General features: G+C 40.5%; 2 protein-coding genes and 1 long non-coding RNA gene across 4 annotated transcripts; 1 reads left to right on the top strand and 2 right to left on the bottom strand.

Moving 5' to 3' along the window:
• Positions 1–3,346: 3,346 nt before the first annotated feature.
• On the bottom strand, positions 3,347–11,629 carry LOC307010518 (uncharacterized protein). The gene is made up of 5 exons (XM_079635293.1): positions 9,691–11,629; positions 9,526–9,567; positions 9,329–9,436; positions 7,786–7,899; positions 3,347–3,664 (listed from the first exon to the last, which is right to left on the bottom strand). The coding sequence occupies exons 1-5, from the start codon at positions 11,297–11,299 to the stop codon at positions 3,450–3,452; spliced, it is 2,088 nt and encodes a 695-aa protein (XP_079491419.1). The 5' UTR covers positions 11,300–11,629; the 3' UTR covers positions 3,347–3,449.
• Positions 3,690–6,630, top strand: LOC307010519. Of its 2 annotated transcripts, none has more exons than XR_013800205.1 (3): positions 3,690–3,982; positions 4,781–6,136; positions 6,263–6,630. It is a non-coding gene; the product is annotated as an uncharacterized lncRNA (long non-coding RNA). The 2 variants fall into 2 exon arrangements; XR_013800206.1 differs by having other exon boundaries at positions 3,697–5,404; positions 5,569–6,136; positions 6,263–6,614.
• LOC307010562 (uncharacterized protein) lies at positions 11,443–18,289 on the bottom strand (the record flags this gene model as incomplete). The annotated part of the gene is made up of 8 exons (XM_079635349.1): positions 11,443–11,471; positions 11,560–12,430; positions 12,565–12,687; positions 13,560–13,826; positions 14,812–14,913; positions 15,095–15,287; positions 15,472–15,628; positions 18,181–18,289. 8 exons carry the CDS (start codon positions 18,287–18,289, stop codon positions 11,443–11,445), a joined length of 1,851 nt encoding a protein of 616 aa, XP_079491475.1.
• Between the last annotated feature and the right edge of the window lie 5,349 nt (positions 18,290–23,638).

The raw sequence follows: 23,638 nt of genomic DNA, 5'->3' as shown, positions 1-23,638 counted from the left end.
CGCTCAGGGACATCGCGGATGAAAGAGAACGGCAGAACGCAAAGTAGGAGAAAACACTTAAAACAAATAAACTCACTCATAAAAGCAAGCGATTTAGCACGTTTTCATATATTTGTGTGGCTTGTGTATTTTTATTAAACAAACTCAGATGAATAAATCATCACACCCATATTGAAAGATTTAAGCAGTTGTCCCGCTTTTGGAAGGAAATATATACTTTTTAAATTCACATGACTTAATCATAATGTCCTTTCCCCGCTTCAAACTCGTTCCTACATGATTAATAAACTCCTATGTTACTGTTCGTGCTGTAGTCACGGTGACGCGGGGAAGCGCGATCTTCACACACACACACACAGAGCAGAGACTGATGCGAGAGCAAAACGCGAGGATTAAAAGTTAAAAAAAACATGCTCATATAAATCATGAGAGGTCCTGCTGCTCAGGGCAAATGAGTCTATTTTTATTTAAATACTAATTATTGGGAATTTTTCTATAATTTAATGTGGATTATCTGTCAATTCAGATCATAATCATGATCGTTTTTGCCTCCGCCATGTTTGTTGATGACGTGTTGGCCTCTGATTGGTCAGATCATCAAGTCCCGCTTTTGTAGTGCTCTGATTGGTCAGAATCCCCGAAGTGTGTATCTTTTCCGGAAGTGCAGTACTCCTAGAGGGCGCTGTGTTATACACACTTTAGTGGGGGGGCATACACACTTCACATACACAAATCACTTAAAAGTGATTTTTTGGGACAAGTGAGATTTTAAGTCTGGACACCATTTTAGAGTATGCTGAATGCCATTATATAGTCAAACAAATGAGGACATACAAAATGTCCTAAATTTTTTAGGTGGTCCTCAGTTTACTGGTGTGTATCCTGGTGAATGTACCCAAAAGGGACATAAGCACACACACACACACACACACACACACACACACACACACACACACACACACACACACACACACACACACACACACACACACACACACACACACACACACACACACACACACACACACACACACACACACACACACACACACACACACACACATTCTTGCGCAGACCCTCTCATGGGGCCCACCAGTTTTTTTATGCGTTGTGGGATCCACCCTTTCCAGTGGTCCTACACTGCTGTAAAAAACAACATTAGATCTAAAAAAAAATCTCAATCATTAATATCACTTCAATTTGACAAATTTCTAAAGTTTTGTCAAAAAAGGTATTTGGCCCCATGTGGGGACCGTTTCTAGGATTGCCGACTTGTGGGGTCCGCCCACATACACACATACATACCAAGTTTTTATATGTTAATGGGGCCCAAGGTCACTATCTGCAGCTGCTGACACCAGCCTTTATTATTAGTCCCAGTTTCCATATTTTGGACTAAAATAGTTATTTTTGTAATGAGTAATTATGTATATATGTGAAACTTTCCATCTGCCTTTACAGATTACAAGACATACGGTTTCAAAGACAGTTTTATGACAAAACTGAAATTACCAATTTTATTGTAATGACACAGTTTATGCCACACAGTTGTCAGTCAATACACTTTTTATGAAATGATTAAAACAAATTATTAATGTAATGTCTAGAGGTCTGTACAATCTGCACTCAATGTTTTAACAACATCAGCCTGAACTTATGTAAACCCAACAGTTTCTCTTATAAAGGCATTGAAATTATGTTTCATTGCACTGCATCCATAATGTCATGTTCACAAGTTGTTCTTTCCAGTGAAGCCTCAAATTTTGAAATCATGATACAGAGATATTTAAAGAAATGAAAAATCCTTTGACATATTTAACATATGCCCCACACACTTTCAGTGTTCAGGTAAATTAAAATAAATAAGAATATCAACATCCACACATCCAACATCCATCCATATATCAAACATCTGGTCAACATCCATCCATCCATATATCCAACATCCATCCATCCAACATCTGTTCAACATCCATCCATCCATATATCCAACATCTGTTCAAGATCCATCCATCCATCCATATATCCAACATCTGTTCAACATCCATCCATCCATATATCCAACATCTGGTCAACATCCATCCATCATCTACCCTACATCCATCCAACATCTACCCTACATTCATCCAACATCCATCCAACGTCTACCCTACGTCCATCCAACGTCTACCCTACGTCCATCCAACGTCTACCCTACGTCCATCCAACGTCTACCCTACGTCCATCCAACGTCTACCCTACGTCCATCCAACGTCTACCCTACGTCCATCCAACATCTACCCTACGTCCCTACGTCCATCCAACATCTACCCTACGTCCCTACGTCCATCCAACATCTACCCTACGTCCATCCAACATCCATCCTACGTCCATCCAACATCTACCCTACGTCCATCCAACATCTACCCTACGTCCATCCAACATCTACCCTACGTCCATCCAACATCTACCCTACGTCCATCCAACATCTACCCTACGTCCATCCAACATCTACCCTACGTCCATCCAACATCTACCCTACGTCCATCCAACATCTACCCTACGTCCATCCAACATCTACCCTACGTCCATCCAACATCTACCCTACGTCCATCCAACATCCATCCAACATCTACCCTACGTCCATCCAACATCTACCCTACGTCCATCCAACATCTACCCTACATCCATCCAACATCTACCCTACGTCCATCCAACATCTACCCTACATCCATCCATCTACCCTACGTCCATCCAACATCTACCCTACATCCATCCATCCAACATCTACCCTACATCCATCCATCCAACATCTACCCTACATCCATCCAACATCTACCCTACATCCATCCAACATCTACCCTACATCCATCCAACATCTACCCTACATCCATCCAACATCCATCTACCCTACATCCATCCAACATCCATCCATCCAACATCTACCCTACATCCATCCAACATCCATCCATCCAACATCTACCCTACATCCATCCAACATCCATCCATCCAACATATACCCTACATCCATCCAACATCTAACCTACATCCATCCAACATCCATCGATCAAACATCCATCCATCTCTCGAACATCCATCCAACATCCATCCATCCATCGATCAAACATCCATCCAACATCCATCCAACATCCATCCATCAAACATCTACCCTACATCCATCAAACATCCATCCATCTCTCGAAACATCCATCCAACATCCATCCATCCATCGATCAAACATCTATTCAATATCCATCCAACATCCATCCTACATCCATCAAATTAAAAATAAAATTAAATAAGTACTGTGAAATGTGTATATTTGTAGGCCACTGGAGAGCCATAAAACCTGAGCAAACCCTTACAACAACAACAACAACGTTACAACAGAACACAACCAAAGACAAAACATTTTAAGATCCTACCTCTAATGTTTTGGTTTTACCTCAGATCCATTAGGTGCTTTCACACTATACTTTTCTTCTCAGGGCTGTAATGCGATTTTTAACATAATATTTAACTGCTTTCCAGTCTCTGTTTCTGAGAGCTTGAGGTTCTGCAGAAATACAGCGCTGACACTCTTCTTTACCAGGAACTTGATTCATTACAATAAATCTCCTCAAATGTGTGTCCACTGCAGCACACTCGTCTGGGGTCCAGCTTCTTTTGACGGCCGTTTGTTTTCCTATGTAGACAAAAACACAAAATATTGTAGGTTTTCTTTTATAAAGAAATTGTAATCTTACTTAACCCTGTAAGACCCACTGTTTCAGAATTACAACAATTGTGGTTATTCCCCAAAACCCCTTTTGTCTTTTTTTTCTTGTTTGTTTGTTTATACAACCACATCAATATGATCTGTGGGTCTTACATTTTATTCCAACCATGTAATTGGATCCAGGATTTGTATACAAAGCCCACCCTTAAGTCAAGAAGTGACATATCCTACAACTTTCTGATCAACCAACATCCCTTTGATTTACTGGACTGGATTCATCTTCAAGTAAGTAAAATGCTTGGAATATGTTTTTCTGTGTTTCTTACAGTGTCTAGAACAAGGACATATACAGTAAATGTTGAAAATATGCCCTAAATTTTGTTTAGAGCTTGTTTTATAAATGTTGCAATATTACAATGTTGGATGAGAGTGGCAGTCATAATTGCCCTGTATTTAAGAGGAACATATTGAGGGGAACTTAAATGAAAATGTTCACAACAAATTATACATGATTTAAACATTATACCCTTTAGCTTTATATCGGATTACATATTCTATACTGTATTAGAGACTAAAGTTGAAAGATATATTGCCATATCTAAACATTATAATTTGCTATCAAATTCTGCAGGACTTACTAACAAAGAAATTCTGTTTGTGCAAATCTTCCCTTTCTTAGTCTACTGATAAACAAAATGTTCTTATCAATTTATAGTCAAAGTGCTTATTATCATTAGGCCTATAACCTTTATTTAACCAGGTCTGTCCCATTGAGATCCAAGATCTCTTTTGCAAGAGACACCTGGCCAATCCTCCAAGTTGTGCGGGATGCTCCTGGTGCTTTGTTCTGGCACAGGTGTAAATGTTCCTCACTGTTAGATTTTGTTGTAAACTGGACGCTGAATGCATTCCTGTAAGGATTACAATCACAGTCTACTATAGGTGAGCCATTAGGTATAGTGTGACCGGTGAGATGTGTGAATAGGCTGCTTCAGTCAAAAGTGTGAACACGTCATAATGAGGCATGTGTGCTATTTGTATATACAATGTACATTTGTTTCAATTTTATCTTTTTCATTTCAGAATGCCACCAGCAAGGAGAAATCCTCGGTACAATGTGCACAATGTAATTGCCATCATCCAAAAAGGAGAAAGTGATGTGGACATAGATTTTGACGACACTGATGCAAGTGATGAAGAATCAGATATTGATGTCTCTGTGGTCAAAGAAAACCAAGAACCTACCGATTGTCCAGCTAATGTGAATATTGAGCCCGGGCAATCAAAGAAATACATCATGCCACATGACAGACGTCACTGATTTTTCTGGTCAAGCTCTCACAGATGATGTCACCTCCCTCCACACATCACTGCAATATTCCAAAAGTTTGTGTCAGAAGATTTGGTTCAAGCTCTGGCAACAAATACGAATGAGTACAGCATTCAAAATGACAAAAGATTAGTCAACACTAATACAAAAGAAATACAGGCAGCATTGGGCATGTACCTGAGGATGGAACATTACATTTTGTAAACAATTTAACCGTGCCAGAGACTGAAAAGAGGGACAAACTCTGGAAACTCAGACCACGGCTTGATTCACTCAGAGAAAACTGCCTGCAGGTGGTACCAGAAGAGCACATTCCATGGACAAGATGATGATACCCTTCAACGGGAAGTTCAGCTGCATCAAGAAGTATATGCAAGGTAATCTACGCTCATGGGGCTTTAAAGTATGAGTGAAAGCTGGAATCTTTAGCATGATGCTTGACTTTGATGTTTACCAAGGGAGCAACAATGAAGTACGAGTCAAATCTGAACTTGGATTGTCAGGTGTTGTTGTAATAAAGCTTGCCTCCACATTTCCAAAGGGTCAACACAACAAGATCTAGGCAGACAACTACTTCACCTTCGTTCCACTGGTAGTGAAGCTCCTTGAGCAAGGAATCCATTATGTGGGAACAGCCAGGCAAGTGCATCTACCCAACTGTAATCTTTACATGTGAAGAGCTTGAAGAAGAAGGGCAGAGAAGGCTTTGACCACAGAGTGGAGGGGAAATAACATCTGTGCTGTCAAATGGTACGACAACAGGGCGGTGACACTTGTGTCATCCTTCGCTGGACCAGAACCTGTTCAGGAGATTCAACACTGGGACAAAGCCGCCAAAACGTACATTGACGTTAGAAAGCCTTCCATTGTGGGCATCTACAATAAATACATGGGAGGTGTGGATTTGTTGGACTAATTTACAGCAAAACACAAGTACGCACTGAAATCCTGGCGGTGGTACATGTACATCTTCTGGCACACAATCACCCTTGCTGTGGTCAACGCCTGGCTCCTCTACAAGCAGCACAGCCTATACTCTCAGGATGCCAAAGAAGGAGATACTGAACATGAGAAAGTTCCAAGCACAGTTGGCTTCCTCTCTCATTACGGTAATGATCTATTTGTGCTATTTACCTTGTTTGTGATAAATCACACTGGTATTTGAGATGTACATAAATTGATACATTTGTTCTTTATATTCTAATCTGGTGGACACAACACTGAAAACACCAAAGAGAGGACGGCCATCTTCAATCAACAAGAGCCCAGAGACAGGAGCCCTCCGAATAGTGGAAAGAGACCACACATGGATGATGGAAGTCCAAAGGCTCCCTCTTCTAAAAAGTCACGCAAACCACCGCCCATGGATGTGCGCATGGACCAAACTGGACATTTCCCCCTGAAGACAAAGAGAGGGCACTGCAGACATTGCAGTAAAGGGTACACCAATACCCAATGCAGCAAGTGTGATGTCCGCCTCTGTTTTTCAGAGGACAGGAACCGTTTCTGGGATTACCACTATAAGTAAAGGTGGACTTCACACGGAGCACACAGATTTCAGTGGAGAGTGAGAGAACACTGCAGACATTGCACTGTTAACAATGTAAATAAATAAAGTTCTTATTTGTTGGAATAAACAACTCTTCATAATAACATGACTGAGATTATTATTCATTTTATACACTGGTTTGGTAAAAACAAAAACACTGCACATTAATTCTTAATTATGCAGCTTGATGGGCACCTCTTCGGACCTGACGTGCTGCCCAGCTACGCAAACGCAGCTACGTGGATGTACTCTCTTGTGATTGGCCAGAGTGATCACGAGTCTCCGGATGTTTGGGTCTCGTTGCTGAAAGAGAGCATGAAGCGGTGGGAAAACCCCAGCCCCCCTGTGCTGCCAGCTTCTCCAAGCCCCGTGCTCCCTCTTTTGCCAAAACCCCCATGAGAACGACCGACAACTGGCTGAAGGAAGAGCTGCAACGGGTGAACGAAAGGCAGAAAGCAACGGAGGAGTGCCTGCTCAGACGCATTCCGTTTAGTTTTGCTTTTTAACTTTATTTATAGTTAACTGTTTTGATTGCATTCTTTTTTCTTTGTGTGTTGTATTTATTAAACTGAGTGGTTTGCAGTGGCTCATTGTACTTCTGACGGCATTACATTATAATTCTGGAAAAGAAACTGCAACAGGATGCTTTTACCCTACACTCGAGTATAAACACTCTCTCTCTCACTTAAAGCAATTTTATTCTTTCTTGCATTTCACAAAATAATAATAATAAAAATAATAATAATAATAATATTTTCTATTTACAAGGCACTTTTAAAAGGTTATTTAATAAAGTCAGCTGCATGTGGAGGCTTAATGAGACTTGGATGAAGGAACACTAGCAGTTAGGAGGTATTTAAGGTGATTATAGGTTGTTCGAGTTTTTCAACTGGTCACTGTACACCTCCGTTGTTGGAGGAAATGCAAGCATTTTTCCTGAGTAACTCCATAAAGTGTTAAAGATTTTTTTTTTAAATACAACTTATTGATATAAAGGTGATAATGCCAGTCTTTCCCCAACCCTACAACAATGCAGGCTCACAAGGTCTGTTCCTGCAACAGCTTCTTTCAAGCCAGTCAGGCTTGTGGCACCGGACAGTAAGGAGGGACAGACATATTTCAAGTGTTGAGTCAAGGAAGCAAAGTAAAAGCCCTTAAAAATAAATGAGCAGCTCTGGCCGAAAAGAGAGTGCAAGCCCCAAAGCTTACCTCTCTTTTTTGCAGACACACTCCGGTTTTGGACTTGTGATGTGGAGGGACATTCTTGCAGGGATGACATGCTGACCTCATCTTCTGACCCCTCTTCTCTTGGCATACTGACATCTGGACAAAGAAATTACTTTATTGTAGTATACACTACATGAAATATGTAATAGCCGTCAGTACAGTGGTTGTGTTATTTTATAAAATAATTTAGTATATTCAATTTAGTTTATTTATATAGCGCCGATTCACAACAGATGTCGTCTCAAGGCACTTAACAAGAAGTCAGTATATGGGATCTGTGTCTCTTAAAGAGAGACACAGTTTATTTCATCCCGTCTCCTATCGTCCTAAATTCTTTTCAAGTGACTAGAGACGTGAAAATATTAGTTGTCATGTTAGCCCAGGTATGGGCAACTCCAGTCCTCAAGGGCCACTATTCTGCAGGTCTGAGATGTTTCCCTGCTTCAACACACCTGATTCAAATTAAATAGATCAAACAGCTTGTTGCCAAGCTCTGCACAATGAATCAGGTGTGTTGCAGCAGGGAAACATCTAAGACCTAAAGGATAGTGGCACTCCAGCAGTATATTTCCTCATATAGTGTACGGACGACAGACCGTCCCACGCAGTCCACTAGTGCTGAAGTAGCTGTGCGCCGAAAAGATTGTATGTTGGACAATATAAGATGAACTGATTTCATCAGACAGAAAGCGACTGTTGTTACTGACATTACAAGTAGCATTAACGTTTAGGTTAGTGTGCCCTCACCTACTGTTTATAGGTTGACTTCACGCAGGGATTGCACGGCTATTCAAACATTTTTCCTCTTCAACTGTGTACGAGTACACAGTTACAGCGAGACGAGTACACAGTTACAGCGAGTTGAGTATGAGTACACAGACGAGGAGGAAACATGTCAAGACGACAAGGCTGTACGAGTTTATTTGATGTCATCTAACCCGATGGCATATGCGTTTGAGCCAGTGATGAGGAGGAGGGTTGAGAGGCCCGTTTTTGCGGAAGTTGAGGGAGCTGCAGCGGCTCCGGACGGAGATGACAGTGAGGAAAGGGTCGGCAACCCTTTGCAGTGCAAGTGCGGTCACTGCTCAGCAATGCGGACAACCGTGGAGTCTGTTAGCGGCTATGAAGCAGACTTGAATAATGTGCTCAGGGAATTGTCCTGCATCACTTTATCGCGCACATTCCAGATGTTCTGTAGTGACAGGGACGTGTTGGAGTAGCTGTGCAATCCCTGTATGAAGTCTGTGCCTAGAGATTAGAGCAACCTATAAGCAATAGGTGGGTTCACGCTAACCTCAAAGTTAATGGTACTTGTAATTTCAGGCAGTACTGACGCAGTGTTCAGTTTTAAAACTGGGGTTGTGTTTGACTGATTGTGCAGCCTCTGAATCAGACAGGTCTCCTGACAGAGTTGCAGGAGAAAGAGGTGGGTGGGACAAAGGAGGGAGGTGGAGTTGTTGATGTTAACATTTTAGCCACGTGCTGTGTGAAATGCACGAAAGGTAAGAATTGCGTTTAAGCTCACCGGTTGCAGACACTCCCTGGTTTTGACTTTGTGATGTGGAGGTACATTCTTCCGTGGATGACATGCTGACCTCATCGTCTGTCCCATCATCTCCTAGCATACTGATATCTGGAGAGGGAAATAACTTAAGAATACAATACACAAAATATCTAAAATGGATCATTTAGAATCAATTTAGGAACATGGTATACACATACCTTCAATGTCCTCTGCTAAAGGTCCCTCCATGTCAATGGTCTCTAAAATGATAATTGATAAAAAATTTAGTTTGGAAAGCTGAAACTATGGGCAATCTGCAAGAGTATACAACAGTAGTATCATCTCTCAAATGATTGTGTCTTCAAGAATATAAAGTTAATTACCATTCACATCGACTTGTATTTCATCGAGGCTCTTTCCTTTGTAATCTCCTAGGCGTCCTTGTTCCATTGCCAGGAGGACTTTACTTACTTTGGCTAATTGGAGGGTGCTTTCTGGAAGCCTGTAGTGTTTCCTGTGAACAGCGATATTATGACCAAGGAAGTCTGCCAACTGGTCAAGCTCAGTGGTTTTGAGGTTCAATACAGTAGACAGGGTAGCAATATGTTTCCTCAGTTGAATTGATGTTAGCGCTTGAGGATTTTTTATGTCAGCACATTCACTGACAAATTGCCTCATGCAGTCACAAGCCCTGAGGTAATGGGCAGATTTTGGCAATGCAAACAGATATTCATTGTCCTTCAGCACCCCACATTCTTCTCTGCTCTCAGTAAGAGCATCAAGTGATTGTCTCATTAATGGGGTTAGAAGAACAGGAACCTTCCTTCCTCTTTTTCCAACAATTGCTATTCGCACAAAATGCCTGCAGAGCTTCTGCTCAAGCGCTGTGAGGGCCAAATTTACATCTCCTTGTTCCTCTGATGTGTCCTTCGATAAGTATGCAGACAGGCGCATTCGGGACACTTCACCTGCTCTCCGCCGATTAAAAAGCATAACTTGAGTCAGCGTTACTTTTGCAAGTTCCTTCCAATTTGTGGATGAACGATGTTCTTTTAAATCTTTGAGATGTTGCTGCTGTTTTTCTTCTAGATAGCAATGTAGCCTTTGGATATCTTGTGTAAGAGGTAAAAGTTGCGGTGCATTCCATTTGGCCCGGTTAAGCTGGGTTAATGCCTGGCCTGCAATATCAAACCTCCAACTCTCTAAATACAACTGTGCGAACTCCTCAGCATCTTTAATGGTTTCTTTATCTTTCTTTTTCAGTCCTTCGGACTTGATAAACATAGCCAACGAATGCAGGCTGTGTCCTACCTTGCGTGCAAGAGAGGGACATTGGTATATGCCAGTTTCCTCACTGAATCCAGATAGGTTCTTTGCAGCTCTGACAACCTGGGAGTACTGTTCAGGTTTGATGAGTTCTTGAATGGTCTTCACATGCGTGATTTTTTTAGCTTCCAATAAAAGCCTGCCAAGTTCTCTCAGTTTTTGGCGTATATACTGGTGTTGACTAACTATCTTCTCATTCTTTTTGAACAACCTGAACCCATAATTGAGGATGCAGTTGTCTCCTTTAATTGCAACTGCAATCTTGTCCTGAATCATTACACTCAAGAACTTCCAATACGCGTCTGTATATTCCGATGGAGAAGGTTCAGCGAAAGCACACAATGCCTGAACTCTATTTTTACCTGGTTTAGTACTTTGGGGTTTGAAACTGCAGACCTTGAAATGCCGCCACATCGCTCTTCTTGAGAACAACCCATAGCAGTGAATGCAATGTGCAAATTTATGTCCATCTGATTTTTTCCCCGGTTGTTTACATGGGATTAGTTTTCCTTTTTGTGTTTCCAAAACATGACTGTTGTGCTCGAAGTTTCCCTTATTTCGTATGTAGTCCAATTGTAGTTTTCTTTCCTTTGAGTTTTTTGGAAAACTGAATGCTTTCGCAACATCCAATTGATCTTGGTGTTTACGCCACAAGTGTCTTGACATTTTCTGGACAAACTTCCTGCAATAAAAGCAGAAATGTTTCTTGTTATAGCTTCTGGATCCATCATCTTTCTTTAAAGTTGGACTGACAAATATATACTGCTCTTCTTCCAGGGGCACTGAAACATTGTTTTCAGAATATGTTGCTATTTCCTTTTCATTCCCATCAACTCTGCTATTTGGAAATCTTTGTGTGGGATCATGACATCTTTCCAAAAGTCTTCTCTGGCTAAAGTCAAATTGGCTATGACTAGAGGATTCACTTCCACTCTCCCTGGGCTTAGACTTGCTCTGTCTGGAGGACTTGCTTCCACTCTCTCGGGAGGATCTACTTCCACTCTCCCTGGGCTTAGACTTGCTCTGTCTGGAGGACTCGCTTCCACTCTCTCGGGAGGATCTACTTCCACTCTCCCTGGGCTTAGACTTGCTCTGTCTGGAGGACTTGCTTCCACTCTCTCGGGAGGATCTACTTCCACTCTCCCTGGGCTTAGACTTGCTCTGTCTGGAGGACACGCTTCCACTCTCTCGGGAGGATCTACTTCCACTCTCCCTGGGCTTAGACTTGCTCTGTCTGGAGGACACGCTTCCACTCTCTCGGGAGGATCTACTTCCACTCTCCCTGGGCTTAGACTTGCTCTGTCTGGAGGACTTGCTTCCACTCTCTCGGGAGGATCTACTTCCACTCTCCCTGGGCTTAGACTTGCTCTGACTGGAGGACTCGCTTCCACTCTCTCGGGAGGATCTACTTCCACTCTCCCTGGGCTTAGACTTGCCCTGACTGGAGGACTCGCTTCCACTCTCTCTGGAGGATCTACTTCCACTCTCCCTGGGCTTAGACTTGCTCTGTCTGGAGGACTCGCTTCCACTCTCTCGGGAGGATCTACTTCTTCTCTCTCTGGGCTTGGACTTGCTCTGTCTGGAGGACTCGCTTCCACTCTCTCGGGAGGATCTACTTCTTCTCTCTCTGGGCTTAAACTTGCTCTGACTGGATGATGCACCTTTGTTCTTTTTTTCCTTTTCCAGGGTTAATTCCATACTGCCATCACTTTCTGCGCTTTCATCCATGGGATTTGGAATATACTCCTCTTCGCTACCTAAGTTTGAGTCATCCGATTCCAAGAGATTCATCTGAATCTTTAAAAACAAACACACATCTTTTAATAACTATTTTTGCAACATTAAATATAAAAAACCTGAGTATACTGATTGAACAGGCTCAGGATACTAAATTAAGAAAAATGTGTATGGACCATTTCCCCCCGACTTACGGGACGGCAAGACCTTCTTCTCAGCTTCTTTGAATCCCTTTCAGGCTTAAAAAAAGGAGTCTCCTCTGCACCGTCGCTACTTGAATCATAGAGACTGTGGGTAAAATCTCGTACTCTGTCCATCTGCAAAAAGGGAGACATGGAGATATTTTGCTGTATTTTTAATTGATAGGGAGACCATTCAGAGGTTGTCAGGTGAGCTAGACACCTATGAAAATTATTGACCAATATTACCCCTCCATCCACCTGCTGAGGCCCATGTCCAAACTGCCTTTCAGGTGGAGTAAACGTTGACAAAATTATTAAAAAAAGAGTAACGTTTCAGTTTTCATGCATTTGATTGTTAAATTGAATGACTTCACAGCAAATGATTCATCATAATGATATGGTGTCATTCCTGTAGACATGGAACTACTCAAGAGAGAGGGAGAGATTAGTCAATTTTCCGAAGTGTCTTCCTCACCTCACAATTGTCTCCCTATCAATAAAAAATCAGCAATCAGTCAGAAAAGAAGAGTTGAGCTCTCTAATAAATGATTACTGATTGATTGTTGGTGATCTCTATTTAATTGATAATTAATGCACCAGGCGAGGAGGAGGACGCGACCGGATTTTGGCAACAGAGACCGGCCGCGGCGTCCGGGAGTGATAGCGTCGGCCTACCGGGGTTTGTCCCGGTATGCTGGCTGACCAGTAGCCTACACCACTGGGCACGTTGTCTTTTTTTTTTTTTTTTTTTTTTTTTTTAAGAACACACCTGAGCGCTGATCTCTGGACATCACTCCTAAAGGTGTTTATGCCAATCCAATAGATTCAATTTCAAATGAGTCCATTTAGATTCAGATTTTAAAAGCAATTGTTCAAAACAATCGATTCAGGTTCAAAGTGAATGATTCCCATTCAAATATAAAATAATTCAAATTCACTTACTAGTGGCACAAAATTGATCACATAAACAAGTTAATTATATTGTTAAAATGTGTTTTGGGGCTTACCAGAATGCTTTTTGTGCGTCTCAATGGTGGAACAAGTTCATCATCCGATTGATTGTTGGAATGGTTGCTTGGAGAAGCCTCATCACAAGTTTCTTTCACAACAGTTTCATCTGAATCGTACAAATGATCTGAAACATCTGGGCCAATATCATTCTGCCCTATAATAACATCCAGGTGTGGGGTGGGAGGTTCGTTTTCCATACCATCCTCATCAGTTTCATCACTATCTGGATAATCAACCAGTGAAAATCCTTGGACAGTAAATACCTAAAAATAAACAAAAATTCAGTAAGTATGGAATTAGAAAGTTTGGCCAAAGAAACATGGCATGGTCTGACTAAAAATCTAAATCCAGAAATGTGAACATCAGCCCTTTTAGACAGTGTACAATTATAAATGTTAAAATCAGTGTACAGCTATACTATAGTATTACAATACTATCATATAGTTGCCTGAGGAAGACCATTTGGATCGAAACGTTTGTTTTTTAGTCAATAAAAAAGGTAACTGTGAGCTTTAACCCAGTATGCAGATTTTCTTCTTTTTTCTCCACAGATGTTACCATAATGCATTAAAAGGTGCCCCACAAGAATGGTACTGGAAAGATGCCAGTGTGTGTTACATTACCTGGCCTTTACAACCCAATAAGGTCACCTGACTACTTTAAAGCCCCATGAGCATTGGTCCATGGTCCAATTGACCATTACAGGGGTTTTCAGTGCATCAAATCAAAATATTTAAAATCAAAATTCAAATCAAAAAGATGCTTTAAAACATCGAACAGGAACTAATAAGGTCATCTAATGGTGAAACAGCACTGAACTTCAACTGAGAGCATGGACTAAAAAGCAGCTCACATCTATTCCAGGAGTTTGCAGTGGATCAAATCAAAATATTGCTTTAAAACATCGAACGGCTCAGATACAGTATACAATTACGAATGTGAAAATCACAGTTGAGGTCATGTCAGGTGTTGCCATAGTGCATTAAAAACAATTACAGTAAGAACTAGACGGAAGGGCCCCACATGGGTCAGACTACAGACACATGAGTGTGTAAAGGAGAGACTAGAGAAACAAATGTACTTGGAAGATGGAAGGACCCCATAAGAACATGACTGGAAACATGCCGGTGTGTGTGACATTACCTGGCCTTTAACAGCCAATATAAAGCCACATAAGCATTGGTCCACTTTAGTAATAGAACACCACCACATGTCAGCATAGATGAATGCGTTTGAATGTACTTTTACCTGTGTGCAGGTCTGATCTGGGTTTGGTCCATCATTTAGCGTCTGAGGAACAGGGCTGGTCTCATTCTCTACTGCTGCGGCTGGAGCTTGGGTTTTTTTCAACTGGATTGCAGATAAAGAAGAACTCATTTTAACACACATCACAGATCAAAGATTAAATGCATTTCCATAGACAGTTAAGAGTAATATTAGAAACATGGTTAATATTGGAGAAATACAAAATTTGCTTTTGCAACAAAAAATTTAAATAAAGAAATCTCTATACTTCATCTAACCAACTCACCTTACTGCGCCAAGGCCATTTTGAATCACCATAGTTATAATCAATTTCATCTCCTATTTCTATTTTCTTCAGAGAAAAAAGGCACAAATGGGGTTTGTTGTCAACTATGATTTTTTTCATAACGCAATTTGGATTTTTCGGGTTGTCATTGACCAATCTTCCGAGAGATCGATCTTCTTCCGATGCATCCAGGCTGAAAAGTATCAGAAAAATGGTAATAGTTTTACATTCTTTTAAAAGTTTTATTGAAAGAGTTATTTTCAAAAGAATTTAAGAGTATTTGTGCTTCATTCATTCATCAAGTATTAAACCCTTGTTTCAGGGTTAACTCATAATTTCTCTAAATCAATACAAAACATCCATCTTTCAATGTTTACCATAAGTGATGATTCTGCCACTGAAAGTCAAAGAGAAATGTGCTTTCAATCTCGGAGTATTTTCTTGACTTGCATTCCTCCTGTGTGAGGAGTTTACCCCTGTACTCCAACACGAAGTCCCCGGGTTCAATGGGGTGTGCGGCAAACACTCCTCTTCCTACAATAATATATAATAATTAAACATTTCATTCTGGGACTCAAAAAGAGATACTACAGTATTTTCAAAGTGAGGTTGAGGTTCTTGCGTCTAGTCAGTGTATTACCTGCAGACAATGCTCAACACTCTCCCAGTTGTGATACACACTCTACAGGTAAAGTGCTTTTTTGATCAGACTTTATGTGGCCAAAAAATTTTTTTGATGCAGACCCATCCACATTAATGCATTACTGAGGTCCTGTCTATGCTCTGTTCGGTTCCCTTAAAGGAGTCATTACCTGTAATTTTCACTTTTCCACGAGAATCAATGTATGTTATGATTGCCTAACGATTATACACTGGCCGGGAACCTGATATTTAAAAGTGAAGCGTTTGTTTACCCCAGGGTTCGTAAACCAGCCCACGTGCACTCAAACACGAGATTTTAATTTCTGGATACACCATATATGGACACCGCAGACCTATGCTGCAGGAAGCCCGCCCTCTCCCCCTCATATTTAGTCGCGAAAGATGCAGAAACGTAGTTACGCACACGTGAGTTGCTCTGTTGTTGACTGCCAGAATCAACATGTAACTTAAATGTGTTTTCTCTCCCAAGAACGGACCAAGCTGTCAGGGACCAGTGGATTAAATTAATTTTTAATGATGCGGTTCCTACAACCCCTCCCACTGGCTTAACGTTAGGTGTCTGTGTCTGTGCTAATCATTTTACGCCGGAATCGTTCACAAATTTGAATGTCTAAAAAACCACAACGTGAAACAAGGCAAAAACACCACATGATAGCAAACGTTGATCTCACTTCTATCGACTCTACATCTTACCTTTCCAGCTCAGGTTCAGAGTCTGGCTCGTGCATTTACGGTTGAATCCCGTAGGTTGCGGCCAGGTCGGGTTCATTCACAACTTGCGCCATGATGTCATTTTGGAATGATATGCTGAAGTTACCTGCGGTGTCAACCCCCCTCCTTCCTGCCACCAATCAACGCGCCCCTCATTTGCATTATTAAAATGACCGTCCACGACAGCCAAAATATCGCATCAGATCTCGCGAGACAATAATGCCTTCAGAAATAAGGGTCAGAGGAGCTCTGTGTTAATTTTTTTAGAAGAGCCTGAAAAGACTATAATAGAGCGTGGGTATCCAAGGTAATACTAGGTTATGACTCCTTTAAACTGAGAGTGCCGTGTACCATTTAGTGCAGGTAACACCAGTGAAGCGTAAGAACATCATGCAACTCAGACTTTTGACATAGACAGACAGACAGATGTACTATATTGATCCAAAACTGGAAAATTACATTGTAGCCGCAGCAAGGCATGAAACTAAATATTAAATAGCAATATAAAAAACAGAAAGTAATCCTGATTTACAAAATAAATATAGGACACAGAAAAGCAATATAATAAACGTATATACAACAAATAGAGAGACTGGTTAAATAATGTATTGTGCAAATGAGCTTTAAAGACCCACTCCGATGAAAATCATGTTTTTCGTGTTGTTAACATGTTCTTGTGGCATTTTTCTAAAGCTAGAGGACATATCTTTAGAAAATTAAGCCCAAAATTGCATTTTTGAGTATTTCTGCATTCAAATGGCTGTGAACCAATGGCAGTCACTATAAGGCAGCCTAAAACAGACTGGAGTTGTGATGTAATAACTCTGGGGGGGGGGCCAAAAGCTCCTGCCCCACTCCACTCAGGTTCTGAGGAGTAGAGAAGACGATGGCGGATCAACACCTGTGTGCTTTAGTGGGATGCAGTGCTAAGAAGAGAGATATTGGTATTAGCTTTCATAATTTACCGCAGCGCTGGCTCCGCCCACAACGCAGAGGCGAATTGCTAATGAGCTACTGCCGCTCTGCAGAAGCAAAGTCCTGGAAAAGAGCACATGTTTTTTGATTTGGGCTAAAAACTGCATAATCATAATTTAAAGACCACTGAGAACACTTTAAAATAGCTCAAAAGATGATCGGAGTGGGACTTTAAGTTGCAGTGAACGAAAGGTGCATTGAAATTCGGATTCTCAAGTGCAATAACTTTATTAATTACAAATTTGTAATAATTGGGGTTTGACACCCAGAGACTGTGAGGAAAAAACTGTATGCTGAAGCAGAAACAGAGAAGAAGAAAGTGCTACTTCATGGTTCCTGCATCATTTTAAAAATCAAAACGAATGCTTTTCAAAAACCTTAGGAGCTCAGTAAATGAAAAATAAGACCCAACAGGCCAAGGGAAACAACAAGAAAAGAACTGAAATTCATACATGTGAATGATAACATCTACTTTTAATGGTTTATAATGCAGATGTTTTATCCCTATTAACTTCGCCCTTTCCTTTCCATGTCACTTATTTGGGATCAATCAAGATGAAAATTTGCCTTAAACTCTAAACTGCAGCTAGTCTACCACAGCAATAGGCTCTACTTCTCTGGACACTTCAGTAGAATATTCTGACAATCTTGCCTGGGCTGTAAAGTATCACACTCACTTCGATCACTGTCTGTCTTTGACAAAGGCAAAAAAAAAAAAAAAATCTTCTGCAACTTACCTTTGTAAGTGTCAATGAATCTCTGCATAAACCCATCCTTGTCAGTGCAAGACAGAATGTATGTCTTTGCATCGTCTATAGGCTTCTTTCTCCTCCTTCTTGCGGACATAATGGCTCTGTGAAAATAATTGTAATTCGTACTTAGTCAAGGCAAATCTCACAAAAAGGTTTTTGAAAAATAGCAAGTCACAAAAAAAATCTATTATGTAAAATAAATAAATAAACAGACATTAATACAAACACATAGACGCTGCAACAGCTGTGTACTGAGCTTTGCTATTGCAGGATGCACATTGTTTAACATCAAACACGGGCTAATGAAATATGCAAATTCTGAAATGTGCACACTGAAAGCTGACCGAGCCTGTTGAAGCCGAGAAGTTAACTTGTTAGATGATAACCATGTTGTGCTGCACAGACACTCAGTAATCAATTTAAACTAGGGCTGTCAAACCTAACTTCTGGTACAGCAGCATGGCGGCGTTGCCACATGACCATTGACTGACATATGCAGCATCACATCCTTCCTCATACATACACGCATGGATGGTTTTGGGGGGGTCCAGGGTAGGCCGGTACCACCCAGACAAAAAGCTAGGTGAAAACTTCCCTTAGAAGTATTCAGTCTAAACAAGCTAAGGTTTCACATCTTGCTACATTTGTCGATCAGTTGATCAGTCACAGTGAGATGTTCTGAAATTTAAGAATGTGTTTTTATTTGTTAAAAATGTGTTATATATATGGGTGTTTCTGCAACTATGGGCACTTTTGACTATCCCAATTTTAAAAAAAATCAACCTCTATGAATTTCAATTTGAATCATCATAGTCTGTAATACATATAAAAATGTACACAAAATTGAATGTAGTCATTAAGAATTTAATCCGGAACATGTTTATTTTTTATGTTTTTCAGGTCATCTTCTTAAAAAGTGTCCTTACAATAACGTTCATTTTATACATTTTTCTTTCTAAACTTCTATAAAAATAAGTCTCATCTAGGGTTCAACAATGGCATGTTTATATATATACTAATATATAATATATACTTCAGTACTAATAATATACTGAATATTTGTAATTGAATATACAGTAAACCTTTAATTTGTCTCTACCGCAACACAAGGTCTTTACCGCAACACCTAAATTTGCTGCGGTAAAGACATTAAATTAGCTTATTTTATGTATCTTAACATTGAGACCACAGGTGTGGGACGTTAACAAAAATGGTGTTTTGAGCTATAAATGCTTCATAATATTATATTAAATCACATTAATCAGTTATTCTATTTTTTGTCAAGGTGTGTATTGGCACTCTGCATATATTTATAAAGCATCATATGACAAATTTTAACATAAATAAAAAATTTCACTGCTGGGACATAAAAGTGCCCGCAGTTGCAGAAATATATATATATATATATATATATATATATATATATATATATATATATATATATATGGGTCAATGACGTATAAGGATTTTCGACAGGCCAATTTTAAAATACTAAAAATAATAATGTCAAAAATCCTCATACGTCATTGACCCTTACATAAAATTAAGTTGAGATAAGATGCTAAAATGGCAAGCATCACTTCACATTGTCACGGACATGGACAACTGAGAACAGGAAAGATTTTTCACTAAATACTTTGCGCATTTTATTGAAAAATTATGTGACCAAAACATCCACAACTGAATTGCTACAGCTATATTGCTGTAATTGCAATGTAAATTTGGAAAAACTTGAAGGCGGTCTTTTCTATTATTTTCTCTCAACTGTCCTGCTAAGAATGTGTTTTTATTTGTTAAAAAATGTGTTTATATATATATATATATATGGGTCAATGACGTGACGTCTAAATGTTCTGTACGACTGCATTTTGGCACCGTAGCTTCAGTCCTGCGCGTTAGCTTCTGGCTAACCTCCATCAGCGAGTCCTGCCCTGTCTTGCTCACAATTCACAACCGATTCCACCTTTAACGACACGACTTCACTGCACCCCGTCTCTGCCCCGCAGTCATGTCCGTGGTGACGTTATTAGGTTAAGCCAACTGCTAATAGTAATATTATGACGCTAACGTTAGCTACATGGCAGCTAAACGAGGTAGCAAACATCACGATATAACGCCAAAATATGAACTCACCATAAAAACCTCACAATTCACAACCAACTCCACTTTTAACGACACGACTTCACTGCACCCCGTCTCTGCCCCGCTGTCATGTCCGTGGTGACATGTTATTAGGTTAAGCCAACTGCTAATAGTAATATTATGTCGCTAACGTTAGCTACATGGCAGCCAAAAGAGGTAGCAAAAATCACGATATACTGTAACGCCAAAATAAACTCACAATGAAAACCATGCCTAGCTTACCTGTTGCATGCAGAGGTCGGTATTTGTAAAATACCACTCTTCTTCCGTCTTCTTCTGTCTTCAATCTTCTATCGTTTAAGTCTTCTTCTTCTACTTCTTCTTCTTGTGCAATATCCGCGGTTTTCCTTACATTCGCGGCTGATTGTACAGTGCAGTAATTTCATTGGCCAAAGGTTTCAGATTCCCGCGGTGTGTATTCGATTTCGCGGGAAGTGTATATCCTGACTTCCGGTACAAAAAGGCTCGACGATACACACCTTCACACACTTACCCACTTTTTGCTACCTTACGGGCCACTTTTTAGAGATGGAAAAAAAAGCAATGGTAGGATCAGGGGAGGCTGCTGAGCCTATTTTAATTGAAATCGAAGTGGGGTCCACCATTTTGGGCCCCACTCCGATTTTGGACCTCCTTAGGTGGATGTGCTCCCACCGATGGGAACCCACACCGATGTAAATGTTAGTACACACACACACACACACACACTCTTTCTAGATGAGGTAATGGTGTGGAAGGGAAACTCTGTCAGGAAGTGTGAGTCTCATGTCGCCTCTGAAGTGGAAGAAGGGGTCTCTGCACGATACGCTCTGGAAACACTAAAGCATGCTGGGAAACTGAAGCACAGCTTTACTACAGTCTATAAGAAGTAAATCCCTCTCTTATCTCTACAGCTTCATACACTGATTACAAAGATCGAAAAATACAGAGCAACAGATCTGACCTCAGTGACCGTTGAGGGAATGTGTCAGGCTCTCTCAGGATCAAACCCGTCACACTCCGAACACAAGAGTCCTGAGAACACACCGCTGCGCTCTACTGATTACGGTTATAAACATGAACCTCGTCGACACGCAAAGGAGGAGGTGTTGCTGTAATTTATAGTAATATTTACCAAATTACTAAGAAATCTAGTTTCAAATATAATTCTTTTGAAGTGTTGGTGCTTAATGTAAAAATATATAGTGTAAACGATAAATCACGTTTGAAAATTCTGCTGGCTACTGTACACAGGCCACCAGGGCACCATACAGACTTTATCATTATAAGAATTTGCGGACTTTAAATCAGGATTAGTATTGGCTGCAGATAAAGTACTAATTGTTGGTGATTTTAATATACACATAGATAATGAAGAAGATGCATTAGGATTGGCATTTAAAGACATTATAAACTCAGTTGGAGTTAGACAACACGTGTCAGGACCGACTCATTGCCGTAATCATACTCTAGATCTAATACTATCACATGGAATAGATGTTGATGCCGTTGAAATACTGCAGCAGAGCGATGACATCTCAGATCATTATCTAGTCTCGTGTAAATTACATTTAGCCAAGGCTGCAAAGCCGACTCCGTGTTATAAATATGTTAGACCGATCACTTCTGCCACTAAAGATTGCTTTATCAATAATCTTCCTAATCAGTTTCATCATCTCAGCATCCCGGATAGCTTAGAAGAACTTGATATTGCAACAGAAACTTTTAACTCTCTTTTCCAGAACTTTAGACACAGTTGCTCCGCTGCGCTTAAAGAAGATTAAAGAACATAGGCCAGCGCCGTGGCACAACGAGCACACACACACACACACACACACACACACACACACACACACACACACACACACACACACACACACACACACACACACACACACACACACACACACACACACACACACACACACACACACACACACACACACACACACACACACACACACACACACACACACACACACACACACACACACACACACACACACACACACACACACACACACACACACACACACACACTCAGGCCCTTAAGAGAGCAGCCAGAAAAATGGAGCGCAACTGGAAGAAAACAAAACTAGAGGTGTTTCGGATTTCATGGAAGGAGAGCTCGATTGCTTACAGAGAGGCTTTAAAAGCTGCTAGATCTGCTTATTTTTCAACCCTATTAGAAGATAACAAACATAATCCTAGGTATTTATTTGAAACAGTGGCTAAACTAACGAAAAAGAAAGCTTCAAGCCCAGAAGTTTCCAAGCAACACAGCAGTAATGACTTTATGAACTTCTTCACTTATAAGATAGATAATATCAGGGACAAAATTATAACTATGCAACCGTCTAATACAGTATCGCATCAGGAAGTGCATTGTAGTCTCTCTGAGGGAAAATTTGATTCATTCATTGCTATAGGAGAGGAAGAATTTTGCAAACTCGTCAAATCATCTAAATCGACAACGTGCATGTTAGACCCTATACCGACTAAGCTGCTGAAAGAGATGCTTCCAGATGTCATAGATCCTCTTCTTAATATCATTAATTCATCTTTGTCTCTAGGATACGTACCAAAAACCTTTAAGCTAGCTATGATTAAACCGCTTGTTAAAAAACAGCAACTTGATCCTACAAAACTAGTCAATTACAGGCCGATCTCTAATCTGCCTTTTCTGTCAAAGATATTAGAAAAAGCAGTATCCTCACAACTGTGTTCTTTTCTTGAAAGAAATGATATCTGCGAGGATTTTCAGTCCGGATTTAGACCGTACCATAGTACCGAGACCGCTCTCGTTAGAGTCACAAATGATTTGCTCTTATCATCTGATCGTGGTTGTATCTCTCTATTAGTATTACTGGATCTTAGTGCTGCATTTGACACCATTGACCACAACATCCTTTTAAATAGACTCGAACATTATGTTGGCATTAGTGGAAGATCCAACCCGGATCACACACAACCGGAGCAGTTCCCGGAGGCCTTCAGGGGCCGGTGTGTTGGAACCGCGTTCACACTGACAGTGATTAAATCATCTCTGTACGGCCTCCAGCTGTTTCCATCCACATATTTATATGCACATGTTGGGATATCACATTAAAAATTGCTGAATGGAAACGCCAAGATGCGCATAAAAAAAAAAAAAGTGCTAAATTGAGGCGGATCATTTTTTTATCTGATATAAAGACAGACATGCACATAAACTCCATGAAAACACATTAAATCCCTCAACAAACACTCATGTGACTTTACCTCAGCGTCAGCTGTGATTGGATAACTGGAGTAACCAGTGGACCAATGGTACCGCGGCGTC

Source organism: Phoxinus phoxinus (genome assembly GCF_949152265.1).
Source record: "Phoxinus phoxinus genome assembly, chromosome: 14".
NCBI lineage: Eukaryota > Metazoa > Chordata > Actinopteri > Cypriniformes > Leuciscidae > Phoxinus > Phoxinus phoxinus.
The sequence above is the reverse complement of the archived record's forward strand: the minus strand, read 5'-3'. Positions and strand labels throughout refer to the sequence as shown.

What these genes read in the sequence shown, in the direction of transcription:
- LOC307010518 (XM_079635293.1), bottom strand. Translation starts at nt 11,299, where the DNA reads ATGTCAAGACACTTGTGGCGTAAACACCAAGATCAATTGGATGTTGCG. An exon ending in TTTAGCAGAGGACATTGAAG is followed by an intron (nt 9,437 to 9,525) that starts GTATGTGTATAC and finishes TTCCCTCTCCAG; the next exon opens with ATATCAGTATGCTAGGAGAT. An exon ending in CCAGGGAGTGTCTGCAACCG is followed by an intron (nt 7,900 to 9,328) that starts GTGAGCTTAAAC and finishes TTCTTTGTCCAG; the next exon opens with ATGTCAGTATGCCAAGAGAA.